Source organism: Scomber scombrus, chromosome 9 (genome assembly GCF_963691925.1).
Source record: "Scomber scombrus chromosome 9, fScoSco1.1, whole genome shotgun sequence".
Classification (NCBI taxonomy): domain Eukaryota; kingdom Metazoa; phylum Chordata; class Actinopteri; order Scombriformes; family Scombridae; genus Scomber; species Scomber scombrus.
In genome coordinates, this window is record NC_084978.1 from 10312708 (window position 1) to 10326446 (window position 13739).

At 39.2% G+C, this 13739-nt stretch overlaps 1 protein-coding gene across 1 annotated transcript in view; it reads right to left on the minus strand.

The window, feature by feature from the left end:
* tnmd (tenomodulin) overlaps positions 1 to 13739 on the minus strand; it is a 54242-nt gene that overhangs the window by 10275 nt on the left and 30228 nt on the right. Inside the window, exons 3-4 of the mRNA XM_062425955.1 lie at positions 11322 to 11462; positions 4171 to 4278 (exon numbers count right to left, since the gene is read on the minus strand). Coding sequence (XP_062281939.1) covers positions 4171 to 4278; positions 11322 to 11462 — 249 coding nt within the window. The remainder of the gene's footprint in view (positions 1 to 4170; positions 4279 to 11321; positions 11463 to 13739) is intronic.

Sequence of the window (13739 nt, forward strand, 5' to 3'; positions counted from 1 at the left end):
CCCGAAGGGGGACACCCATCTACATGACACATTGTTTTAAGTGTTGCAGAGATCAACAAAGATTTTCTCACAGTACCAAAGAGCATTACCACACATATCTCGGTTTTTGTTAATGTTGTATGCCAGGTGATGAATTTTAGTTCACACTTCTATGCAAGCAATTTTATACTCAAAGTTTTTCAAAGTTGTTTTAAAACAATAATCAGGTGTTCAAATTAACATTGAAATGGGTTTTCCTAATTCCTCCTGTTCATGCCAACCACTTAGAGATTCTTCCTAAAGGCACTTATAATGTAAGAATAGGGGACAAAATCTACAATCTATAAAGGTTTATGTGAGACGAATATGAAGCTTCAGTCATCAGTCAAACCAAGTCAATATCTTTCAGAGTCGCTATCTATTTGGTGGCAAAGTCCCACTGTAGCTAAACAGGGAAACACAGGGAAACACAATGATATACTAAAAATACAGTAAATGTGGCAGATATTTTCTTGAATGCATTCTTAACTCCAAGTGTTGAAGCCTCATATTATCTTCAGATAAACTTTGAAATTTACATTTGCACAAAACAAGGACTGTGTATTTTGTCCCCCGTAACTTCAAATGTGCACTGTAGGCACATTTGAAGGGGATTTTCTAATGTCAGCATGAACAGGAGGAATAATTACACCAAGAAAAACTTGTGCCAGTGTTCATTTGGGAACCTGACTGTTGTTTTAAGACAGACTTTAAAAATGGTAAACCTATGCTTTAAGAGCACAAACGGTCAGGACACACAGCTCAGTAAAGAGAAAATACAGGCTCAGAAAGCTTTTGTGACCATATTTCTAGCTGGTTAGTGGTAGTTTGCCAGTGTTTTCTCTGATCCTATAGAACCAGATATTCTGTCTGGGTCCATTTTCCTGTGCACTTCCACAACTGCAGACAGATAACTTTTCAGTTTTTTGTTAAAAAATAACCTCACTGGTCAGCCTACAATTCACTGAGCTCATATCTTAATGGAGACATATGAGACAAAACAAACAGTACTATGTGCTTGCAAGATTTTGGCATATTCACACTCACCTCACAGTTTTTCTTTTTGCAGTTCTTGTCTGAGTGGGAGGTTTTGGGTTGCTGGGTGAGCTTTGGTCATCCATATTAAGTGGCTGTTTGGAGCAAGCAGCATCGATTGACAATGTTAAAGGGTGTGAGGGAGGCGGATGGTGACTTCTGTGTCAGACTGGGGGAACTGGAAATATGCTCAGGGATTACTCCCTCAGACGTTTCATAGAGGAGGCAAATTGAAAAGGGAGGAAAAAATCCTGGCAAACAATGCATGTTTGTCACCTGGTTCTCCCTCGCAGGGGCTGCGTTTCCTTATCAGCTGCTTGCAGTTTTTCCGCAATTTTTTCCTTTGTTTTTCACCTCAGCTCTAAAGCCTGCTGTGGATGCTTTGAGCTCTCGTTCCTAAAAGCCTGCAGCTGGGTTAAGCTAGGAACTATTAGTGCTTGGCTTTAACCCCTGTGAGCTTCATGTGTTTCACCACCTGAGGAGGAACTTGTGCTGATCTTCTCCAGGTCACACGTGGGTGGATTCTCACATTGGACGGATCAGGGGCTGTTGTTTAATGTGAGGACAAACCTTGGTGAGGTCAGGCCAAGGCCACTTTTCATTACCTAAATATGGCCCCTCTGACATTTACTGTATTTCTCTGGTGCAATCCAGTATTTTTGTGGGAAAAACATCCTCTGCAGCAATAATGGCAGCAGCACACAGTGGTGAGGCTACAGTGCAAAAAGGATTGATGTCAAAAATAAATGTTTTTACAGAGGGAATTTGTGGGAGAGTAATGTTTGGCATTTTGTATGATAAATATGAATATGTAGACATTTTTAGTGAAAGCAATTATTTTGTAGAACTAGTTGCAATCCTGTCTGTTAGTTATTAAGATTATATACTAGATAACTGTCTATACTGAATCATTATTGTCTCTGAACAAATTAGCAATTTTTAGTATATACTAAATCGTTATACTTCATGTTATACTGTACAGTGTGTTGGTTAAAAGCTTACTGAAAGCCAATGCAAGCCACAATAACACATGATGTTATATTTTCTTCAAGTAGTTGCTTGTTGCTTTAACCTTATGAACTTTTCTTTTGTAAGCTTAGTTTTGTAACGAACTCAAACAGGTTGAACCAAGAAACAAATGAAGAGAGGCCATTTAGAATCAGCGCCAAATGTCATGCCATTATGAATGAAGGTTCGTAATTACCGCCTCTATTATATACAACTTACTTGCAGGTGCGAATATGTTTGAGAGTAACATAATAGCACAAAAATTATGCTTTTATTGACACAGGAAGGAAAGATTTTTGCAAAATGCTCCCACTGAAGTTATCAGCAAAATGTTCAGTTACAACATATTTTATTTGTTGTCTATAATTTCCTGTTTTGTAACACAAAACCTTAAATTATTAGTGTTTTAGAAGGTTATGCTTAAGAATTTGGTTAAAGGACCAGTGTGTAAGACTAAGTGGCATCTAGCAGTGAGATTACAGATGTCATTATAATTTCTCAATGTAAACCCAGCCTATCCTCCCAAGACAAACTTTAGTAAAGTTGCAACTTCAGTCGCCCAAAATCAGTTATAGTCACGTTTGAGTGACATGCGCCATCTAGAAGCCGTAGTAATTATGACCTGGAGAAGTGACATAGCTCAGATGCTGGTGGGTTGGGTGGATGGCAAAAAGCTGACTTACCTGTAGGAGTCTGATGTTTGCTACCTGCCTCCATCAGGACAGTTTAAAAAAAAAAAGTAACTACAGTTGTTGTGGTGTTTACTGTTACCATGATGACGAAGGTTGGTTAACCTTACAGAAGTAGTAACTTTTACTCACATCAAGTTTCAAGTGATCATTTTAACGCAAACTTTGATCTTTCCCTAACCCTAACCAAGTGGGTTTTGTGCCTACACCTAACCAGACCTTAACCACAGCACTGTCACACCATAAAACATAAATATTTTTTAACAGTGATTTATAAATGGTTTTGGAAATGAGGCAATGTATTAGAAAATGCTGCTGCATGGTATAGTTGACTTATGCAGTTGTTTAATTATGAGGATGTGTTGCGTAAACCACAGCTTGAAACACCTTTTGAATTTTTTAGTTATTGAACTTGGTGCAGAATCATCTATTTTATTCATGGCAGTCATAATAAGGCTTCCATAACTACTACTGTTACTCCTATAGTCACTTTCCTTAGATAGTTCTCTTTGGAGCTGTGAATTAAACCAATTACACTTTACAGTGCACAAAAGAAGACAGAAATAGCACAGACATATAGTGCTTCCTAGGCAATTAGTATCTGTAAACGTGGATCAGACACTCTAAAGATGAGAGGAAAATAAGAAAACAGTGTTTGGTTTTGGGGTGTAACAGCTTGTGTTCTTAAAGTTAAAACTGAGACTGGGTTGGCTTAGACTTACAATTGGCTTATTCTGTTTTTTAAAATGAATCAGTTAGCAGGGAGCGTCAGATACTTGCCAGCTACTTCTTCTCAGCTACAATGTGAAATGTAAATGAGAGCACGCAAGCAGTGGAGACATTTGAGAGAAGGATTTTCTCTTTGAACATACAGCCCACTCAGTGAATTGCACTGTGACACTGAAAAATTGGGAATTTTGATTGACTGAATCTCTTCCATTTCTTTTGCATAAGTTTACATACAACTATAAGACCCAGATAAGTAAAATGAATCACTCTAAACTTGGAGAGCAGCCTTGTGAATTTTACAAAGAAAACATCTTTTAAGAAATACCATTTTAATGGCGTACCTCTCACTCAGACCTCTCTTGCACCCTTCCCCTTTAGGCTATTTGGGTAGAGCCTTTGGAGGAGATGATTAAAAATTAATATTGGCTCAAGACTGACAGCAAACAGCATTTGATGTGAGCCACAAAGAAGCTATGGGTTTGTGGGCAGCTTTCTGACAGTTTCACAGGCGCCACAAACCCCAGTTTATTCTTCAGTGAGAAGGATGGGGGAGAAAGGATAAGATGGACAGGCTGAGGATTTGTTTGGTGCTCACAATGCTCTACTCTGGTTATCTCCCTACAATATGCATGACAGCTTCTGTAGGACTACAGAGACTCTGAGGTACAGTCAGCCGAGGGAGGAGGCGTACCAGTAACTCTCTGTCCTCAGCCTCCACCTCTGCCACTGTGGGTAGGGTCCTAGTTTGGGTCCTGATGTAGCACCTCTGATGTTCGGCAAACCGGATACCAGTGATTCCCTTTGAAAAAAAAAAGAAAAAGAAATGAATACTCAGAAATTCCGATATATGTTTCATTCATTAGCTTTCTCTGATGTGGATCTCCCATAGGCACTGGGGCGATCGTTTTAAAACGCTCAGATTTTTGCTGATAATCAAAGCTCTTAGGTTAAAACCTAATGAGTGAGGAGAGGTGTATTTTTGATCTTTTTTTTTTCTTTTAGCATGGTATAAAATTGATGGCTGCTTGGCCCCTTGCAATACAGCTCTTGCTTTCAAGCTGAATGGAAGTAAAAAGGCGGGGGTGTTCCACCGTGGCTATATAATACTTCATAGCAGGAAATATCGCACAGGAGAGCCAAGTGACATTGTTGAGAATGAAGGGTTTTCTACAGAGAGTGCCCCCATTGAATTAGCCAGTCATAGGTCCCTGTCACTCTCTTAATCTGCGCAGTCAAGTGTGGAGTCACTCACTTCAGCTCCACTGATGATCCTCCACTATGTGGACTGTAGCTCTATTCATTCTGACACACAGAGCCTCAATAGGCAAGAAAGATCTGTTAATTCTCTCTCGGTGTCATTCTATGTTAATCTAAGATATTCAGCCGGAATAAGTCTGAAAGACATTCGGTAGATCAGATTGTATCCAATTTATTTTCTGCAGAGGAGAGCTGCCCATTCAGCATACTGTATTAGAACAGACAGCAGGATCTACATCTGCCACGGCTTCTTTAAAATTGTATCAACTGAAAATTGTATGAGCGGTACCATGAAAATGGACTTGATTCAATCTAAATTTAATTACAGTAACACGGTGATTGCTATGACATCTCCTTTGAATCAGTTAACTTGACCATGTGGGTGCTATTTCTACATTTTCTGTGGTGCTGTCACTCTGAAAACCAGATACCAGCTGCACAAGACATGATACAAAGTGATGCCTGTCATAATCTACTGCATGTAATTTCATCTGTGCGGAAAAGGATGGGGCTATAATAGTCTCAAGCACAAAAGCATAATGTTTATGCCGGACTTTATTGTGATGAGTCTCTGTTTAATTTGGGTGTACTGTATTGGTGAGCTGCAGCAGAAAAAGAGAGGACAATGTTGTGATGAGATACAATGATTACTGGAGTTGGTCAACCAGAAAATGAAGAAAGACACATTAACACAGGGATGAGAAATGGAAAAACAATGCCATTTTGAAAGACCATGTTAAAATAATCACTTGGCGTATCGGTGTGCAAGATGCTCATCTTCATCTATTCAACAGAATTGAGAGTATGTGCATCACTCAGTTGCTGAGAATAAAGATCAAAGGTATTGTCAACAGGTAACGTTCACACTGAAAGTTTTAGTGCTCAATACAGATTTATTGTTCAGATTACATTTTTTGTGTGTGTGGCTGTTCACAGTATCCATCTCCAGTATCAGATCCCAGTGTGAACTGGTCACAGTCCTGAACATTCATGCAGTCGTATGGAAGTAAACATGGAGGCCACTGAAGTCAGCGTTTACGGTTTAATTTATACGTTGATATTCAGTGGAAGACAGGGAATTTGGGAGCAGATGATAACAAGGATGAAGACGAGGAGAAAGAGGGCCAAATTTTTAATTATGGCTTTTTGTGGAGCAGGTTGAGATGGACACCAAAGTTCACGGATGTACTGTACGCTGGAGCTAGACTATGTAGTGCTTTAAAAGTAATGAGTAAAACCTTAAAGTCAGTCCTGAAATTAACTGGAGGTCAATGCAAAGAAGCCAACATTTGGGTTATGGGATCTCTTTTGTTTGATCCAGTTCACAGTCTAGCTGCATCATACTGTATAACTTGAAGGTGTGAACATGCTTTACTGTTTAGGCAGATAAAGAGTTAACTACAATAATCAGTTCTTGAGAAAATAAACGCATGAATAACTTTCTGCAAGTCAGAGATAGAAAGATCAGATTTTTGGACTGAACCACCTCATTGATATCAAATTGAAAGTTAAACTGCAATCAAAGATAACTCCAAATTTTCTGGCATTAATCTTAACACAAGATGCTGGGTTAACAGATGTGAAAAAATATAGGTATAAAGACCCACATATGATTCGTTCTTTTTTTTCTTCATTGAGTTGGAGGAATTAATTCGACATCCAGCATCTGATATCTTCTAGACAAGTCTTTTAAAAAGCCAGACTAACAGGAGGACCCTGGTTTTACAGACACATAAAGTTGTGTGTCATCGGTATAGCAATAAAAAGAGTTTGTGTATTAATCTGCTTAGTGAAAACATGTATATATGGAATAGAAAAAGACCTAGGACAGAGCCTACAGTACATGCCAACATTCACACACACACATTCATACACTGATGATAGCCTCTGTCATGCCAGGTGTCAACCTGCTCATCAGCAGTGGTTCATTGCTTCCTATCCAAAGAGCCCCACACAATGTTTCTATACTCACCCATTTACACATGGGATACATTTGGGGTTGAGTATCTTGCCCAAGGACGCTTTGCCATGCTAATTGGAGGAGCTGAGGGTTGAACCAGCGACCTTCTGATTAGTGGACAACGGCTCTACTTCCTGAGCCACAGCCACCCCAAACACTGAAAAAGACTGACTGCTGTGAGCAATAACCTCACTGCCTCACCCACCCAACCACACACACAGTCGTAAAAGGTAAATGGGCTGCACTTACATAGCGCCTTCCTAGTCCTCCGACCACTCAAAGGGCTTTTATACTACAAGCCACATTCACTCATTCATACACACACTCACACATCGATGCTGGCAAGCTACCACACAGGGTGCTGGTGCAGCCATCGGGAGCAATTTGAAGTTCTGTACCTTTCCCCAAGGACACTTCCATATGTGGAGTGGAGGAGCCAGCAGTGAAACCGCAAATCTTACGATTAGTGGACGACCCACTCTACCTCCTGAGCCGCAGCTGCCGCTAACAGTCATGTTTCCACCACTTCAGAGGACATTACATTGACTTACATTAATTTCCTGAAAACTCATCCATCATTACTACCGCATGCGTTGAGATTGGCCTTTATTGTCTCCCTTAGGAGGACTTTGTGTACATGTTTATACAGGTAATCTGTGCAGTATCAAATGTAACGTACCCTTTCCCCGTCACACTTCATCTCTTACTGTTTAGTAGTTTGATTGAAAATTCATACCTATTCAATTTAGTGTGGCAACCTATACTGTCTGCCCAAAGGCATCAGCAGGGACTTTGTGAAGGATGTGGTTTGGCTCACAAATAATTTTAAGGCCCTGCTTCTTCACTGTCTCCTCAAATATCTCCTGGAGAGACGACTAGGGCGGCATGCCAATTATTTTTCCAGTCCTTCTGGTCAGGTTGTGGAGTTGTGATTTGAGTTTAACGGTCAAGTTGCCAAATCGAATTATGATGCCATATCAAATAATATATTCCATGACTACATTGGACCATTCATTATACACTACACACCTTACAGACTGATCGAAGACTCTCATATTGCACATATTGCAGTGTGGCTCATACCACCCAATATGCTGCTACTTTACCACTACAGTTTAGGTCACTTTGTCTTGTCTCAGTTTCATCATTTGCCTCTTTATATATTTTGCTTTTATTTATATTAAATCTGATCTAAGCTTTTGTTCTAGAAAATGATGCAGGTTTGTGTACAGCAGAAGAAAGAAAGTTTAGCTTTTTTCCACAAAATTCTTCTCTGACAAACACTAAAGGCTGATGGAGACTTACTACATGGGACATACAAACTATAATCCTACAGAATAATCACATTTTTATGAGTATTTGGCTTGTGTTAGCTAAATTGAGCTAGTTTGCCATTATAATTATCATTATTGTTTCATTGTGTTCATTTTCCCCACTATTAATCATTATATATGTTTTATTTTTTCTTCCTTTAACCACATAACAGTATGCAATTTGACTTTTGTTAGCTTGATCATTTTTTGTTTTTTGTGAGCTTTCCAGCTGTTATTTCTTGCTCTATTTAGTTTTGTGACTTTTGTGGCTCTACATCATTGCATAGCACAGCATGAGTATCAAATTCGCCAATATTCCTAATTTCTTGATATGACTGTGAGATACGGAATGGCTAAAAAGTCATATGGGCACAGCCAGCTACTGATCCTGAAGGGGAAGTTGCAGCTAGAGAATAATATGGCAGGGCGCAGTGACAAATTACAGAAATGGTGAGAAGTGAAAGCAAAAATTAGCATAATCCACTGAGAAATAAGGCCTGTTTAAAAACATTATATTAACATTAACGTGACTTATTGCAGATTGGCTACATTCACCAGATGTTTCTCCAACATCTGTGGTGATTTAAGGATGTTGTTTACCTCCAGCTTCAAGCTAGATACCATTTGAAAGCAAGCAGCCAAACAAAATGACAAACAACTGCCAGAATATGAGAACCAAACCACTGATATAGCTGCAACACCTGGAGGGAGAGACTGGGGGCTATTAGAGTATGCCTATGTTGAAGCTGATGTTTTTTCTTTGTTTCATTTTTTTTTTTTACCCCTGTTTTATATATAAGGTGGTACACTGATGCAATGTTTAGCCTCACAGCAATAAGGTCCTGGCTGCAGGTACTTTCCTCCCACAGTTCAAAGACATTCAGGTAATGTTAATTGGAGACTCTAACACAGGTGTAACTGTGAGTGTGTTAGTGTTACGTTATAAATGTATCTGTATGTGTTAGCCCTGCAATAGACTGGTGACCTGTCCAAGGTCTACTCTCTCACCTCTCGCCCATAGTGAGCTAAAACAGGCTTCAGACCCCTGCAACGCTGCTAAGTATAAGCAGGCATACTGTATATAATGGATGGATGAGTGTCTAAATACATGAAGGACAGAATATCAAAAACACCTGATAATGTGACAGAAATGTCCTTTAGTATTATAGACTCCCAAATGTATGTTTTCCAATTAGTCCAAAAGGGCTCAGGGTGATCCCACTGAGACATCGGCTGGAGCACACCACAGACCCCAGGTCTTGAGAGCTCTCACGCTGACTCATAGAACTCACACTTTGAAATTACTGTGCAGTGGGTCAGTAGGTCTGCAGTGCTGCAGTCTGGGTTTAAGGGAATTACACAGAATAAGTAACTGTTTTAATATTTAAAAAACAGGATGACAAGGGAAGTTGGAATACATCCAAAAAAGGGGAAAGTTGGCAATTTGATGTGTTTCAGGCCACTGTGTAGTAAATGGAAAGTTTTTGACTTTTATGCCTGGTCTCACACACATGCTTCTTGTATGAACTAAATAAAATGACTGAAAAACAACACCGGAATGTCATAATTAGAGGATAAATTTATCCTTACTCCAAAGACAGAGTTTCTATTAAACACTCAAGTTTTCAAGAAAAATACATTTATGCCAAAGCTTTTCTAATATTGACCAAAACCTAAATCAGACCACAATGAAAATGCCTCAGTGACCTTTTATTGCTTCATCCGGAACCATAATCTGTGATAAAAGACACACAGTGTTAAGAAATATGCACTAATTTTGTGGTGTAACACCGACACAGTTTGTCATCTAATTGAAATAAAGTTTCAGCACAAGGTTAAGACCAATTTTCTTAAATGGTGCTTTTGTTCCCTTGTCAACAATATTTATTATGAGTTTGTTTTAATGTAACAACTCTAGCACTTCTCTCAGGATGTCTTTTTCTCCATTTGTTCTCTCTTTCTCTCCTTTACAATGAGTCCAGAACTGGTCTGAAACAATAGTGAGCGGATTTCGCCTGTGGTCCACGGTCCTGGTGGCATAATCCCCTCATTTTCCATTCCTCACACAGCCCCCGGGCTAGATGGAGATTGTTTTAGAGGTGGCTTTGGTCTGTGTAATAACATGCAACATTCCTTTTTTTTGTATTAAAAAAAATCTATTGTAACATCAGCACACAGCTACCACTTAGTATAACCTATTTTTATATGGGCTCCCTTCTTCTTAAAAAAAAATCACTATAAGGATTGAATTGCTCTGCTTATTCGCTTGTTTCTTAGTCTTCCATGGTGGAGCACTGAATCAAACAAATCTCCTCAGGGGATGTGCTTCAATAACAGGAAGTGGAACAAACAGGCACATGTGTTTATGCACGTGTGTGTGTGTGTAGCTGAAAGAGACACATACTGGGCTGGGTGAGGGAGAAGAGAAATAAATAGAGAGATTGATTGCAAAGTTTTCCGGTGCTGTACTGGGTTTCCATCATATAGTGTTTCTGGATTCACAAAGACCATTGTAACCCCCCCCCCCCCCCCCCCCCCAAAAAAAAAAAAAAAAAAAAGTCAACAAGTCAATGCAGGTTTTTGTTTGAGATGAGGTTTATCCTTTAACGTTCAGCTTTACAACCTAACATTTCACAGTAAATAATGGTGTGAGAGTTAGAGCATTCATTACCCAGTCAAGCAGCACACTCCCTTCTCAGAGTTGCTGCATGTGTAACCTCCGGCACACTTGAGCAGTGTTTAGTAATGAAAGGTAAGTTAATGAGTTCTGCTGGAGATGAAATTGCAGTTGAAAAACAAATGGAGATGGGCTTCTTAATGGTGTTTGTCACTTTAATGAGAAGAAGTTACTGTATAAAATTAGCCGGAAGAAAGCAGTCTTTTAGTACAAGGCCTTCACACCAGGCTGCTGTGTGAGCACTTAAACACACAACAAATCTCTAGGAGTACAGCTGCTGTTTTAGTGACTGTCTGTGTATTCAACCAGATATTATTAGTACTTGTGGTGTTTTAGAGAAATTGATTTCTGATCCCTGTGTACACACCTCACTAAGTTTAATTTCCATTATTTAGTTTCTCAAATGTTTCAAAGGTTTGTAACACCTCTTTTTCATTGAGAGCGTAAAAAGACGAGCATTTTGTTGAAGAGGAAAATATGATTTCAGCAATGGATAAATGTTGTCAACCGACTCTTTGAAAAGGGCAGGATGTGAATATCATAATCCTTCCCCTGCTGAAGAAAAGACACGATTACAGCGTACATTTTTCAGCTAAGAAGGATAGCTTACAGGGTCTTGTTTAACCTTTACTTACATTTTTGAAGTCGTGCACCTCAAGTACCTCTTCACTCCCATTCCCAATTATGAAGATCTCAATGTGCCGACCAGGGTCAATCTCCATTATACTGTCTGTCTCCACGCCATCCACCACAGCTTTGTACTGATGGTCATACACCTGAAATGACAAGAAAAAAACAAATACTGCTGTGACTAACAGATCAACACAACAATAGTATACTTATCATCATTAGCACGGGAAGGGGGTTGCTGCCCCCCTCATCAGAGCAATCAGCTCACCCTGCACAGTTTGACACATCTGGCTCTGATGCATATGGCAACATTTTGGACAGATGAGTCTTTACCACATTCAGTTATTGCACTATGTTAGACTAGAATGGTCTTTTTCATATTGAAGGGTGCACTTTTCCATTAGTCAGTAAAAACAGCATTAAATAAATCTCAGGAGTCTGATTAATGTACCTACTAAACTCGGTCATGGTTTCACCATGTATAATTCTGTAATATTGCTAAAACTACACAGATGCATTGTGGGAAACAGTGCTAACAAAAGCAACACAAAAAAAAAGAAAAGAAGTGATTGGTCAAACAGCGCGTTGCCATGGTAGCAACGCACTGGTTGACATAGCAACAGAACGTCCTGTTCCCGCTACTCGTAGAAATCAACCTATATGAGTTTATTTCTTTATTATCCTTATGTAGCATGACTAATTTCTCCTCTCACCAGAATAGTGTGCTTAGATGGATAATTTAGCCCAAATTAAACATATGTCTCCTAAAAGTATTTATTCATATTTGTTACTGTTGTTAGCACTGTTTCCCACAATGCATCTGTGTAGTTGTAGGGCTATTACAGAAACGGAGATATTCTGTCGAGTAGCCCCCTGTTTAACAGTTGAAATACATAATAAAAGCACGTGACATGATTAAATAACTTCATTGCATACTTGACGTCACACATTTTACATTCAGTTGGCAGTCCCCCCCTACTGAAAACTTCTTCCAGTATCATTGGCTTTATCATCATTTTGTAATAAAGAAAATGAAGACATTAATAAATAAATGAAAATTAAACCAATTTCTGACTTTCTTAGTGTACCAAAAATGATTTTGCAATGAACATTAAGCTGTCCAGACCTCTGAATCTCTTTCAGTGATTTGTACTGATTCAAATAGGTCTGATACTATTATATTCATTGACAGCTGTCTCCTTGGATGGAAAATCAATCAGGCCCACTAGCACTTTGTGGGGTAGGCTCTGACTTTCTGTGCCAGAGCCAGAAAAATTGCAATATCCATGAAAAATAGTGACAGAATAATTGCCATAAAAATGGGGACAAACATAGGTGAGACGGCACAGTTATAAATTGACATAAAGAAAAACAGCTCTTAAATCAGCACTTGCTACTGCAAAAATAACCAGTCAAACAGAAAACAGGTAACAAGACAAAAATGTCAGACTGAATAATGAAATCAAACTAATTCAGTCAGATTATCAGGCTAACATAAAATAGGATAGGAAAATCAGGAGTTTAAAAATTATAATATTTAAACCTGCTTGAATTGATTTCTTGCAGTTGATGAGAGTGATGAAATATAATTTCAAGCATAAAACCAACACAAAAAACAGTGTCCTGAAAGACAGTAAAATGCTCTGTAGAGCTGAACTGGGCTTCAGAGTTGGTTGATAAATATGTGGATCTATCACTATGAGTGACGCCTTTCATATTAAACAGTCATGTGATCCCTTAGTGATATAAAAATATTGATTAACGTAGCTTTATTGCATTAAATATTAATATTTTTAAGTCCTCATATGATTATATACATGATATAAACTACATAATCAAACATATCTGTGTTGCAGCAGCATAAAGTTGTGGTGACTTTCTACCGCTGCACCACAGCAAGCATCCTGACATACTGCATTTCAGTGTGGTATCTCAGCTGCACAGCAGCTGATAGGAAAGCTCTTCAGCGGGTCGTCTCCAGCACATAGAAGATCATTGGGATACAGCTCCCAGCCCTGGAGGACATCTACAGCTCACGCTGCCTCAGGAAAGCAACTAGCATCTGCAAGGACTCCACACACACATGCCATCGTCTGTTTGAACTCCTTCCATCTGGCAGAAGTTATAAGGCCTTCAACGCCCGTACCTCCAGACTAAGAAATAGCTTTTTCCCCAGAGCTATAACTGCTCTGAATCAGTCCACTAAATACTCCCCATAATCTGTCTGACTGCCCCCATAATTGTCTGGCACATCTGACTTCACATACACACATACTGCACTATGCCACCAAATAAGCTATACGGTACACAGGGGTCCACTCTTACCCATTCTGTGTTACCGTCTGGATATCGTGTCCAATATCTGTATCTACAACACAGTGGCAGCTGCTGTAATTAATATCCTCAGCGTATGGGGGCTGATA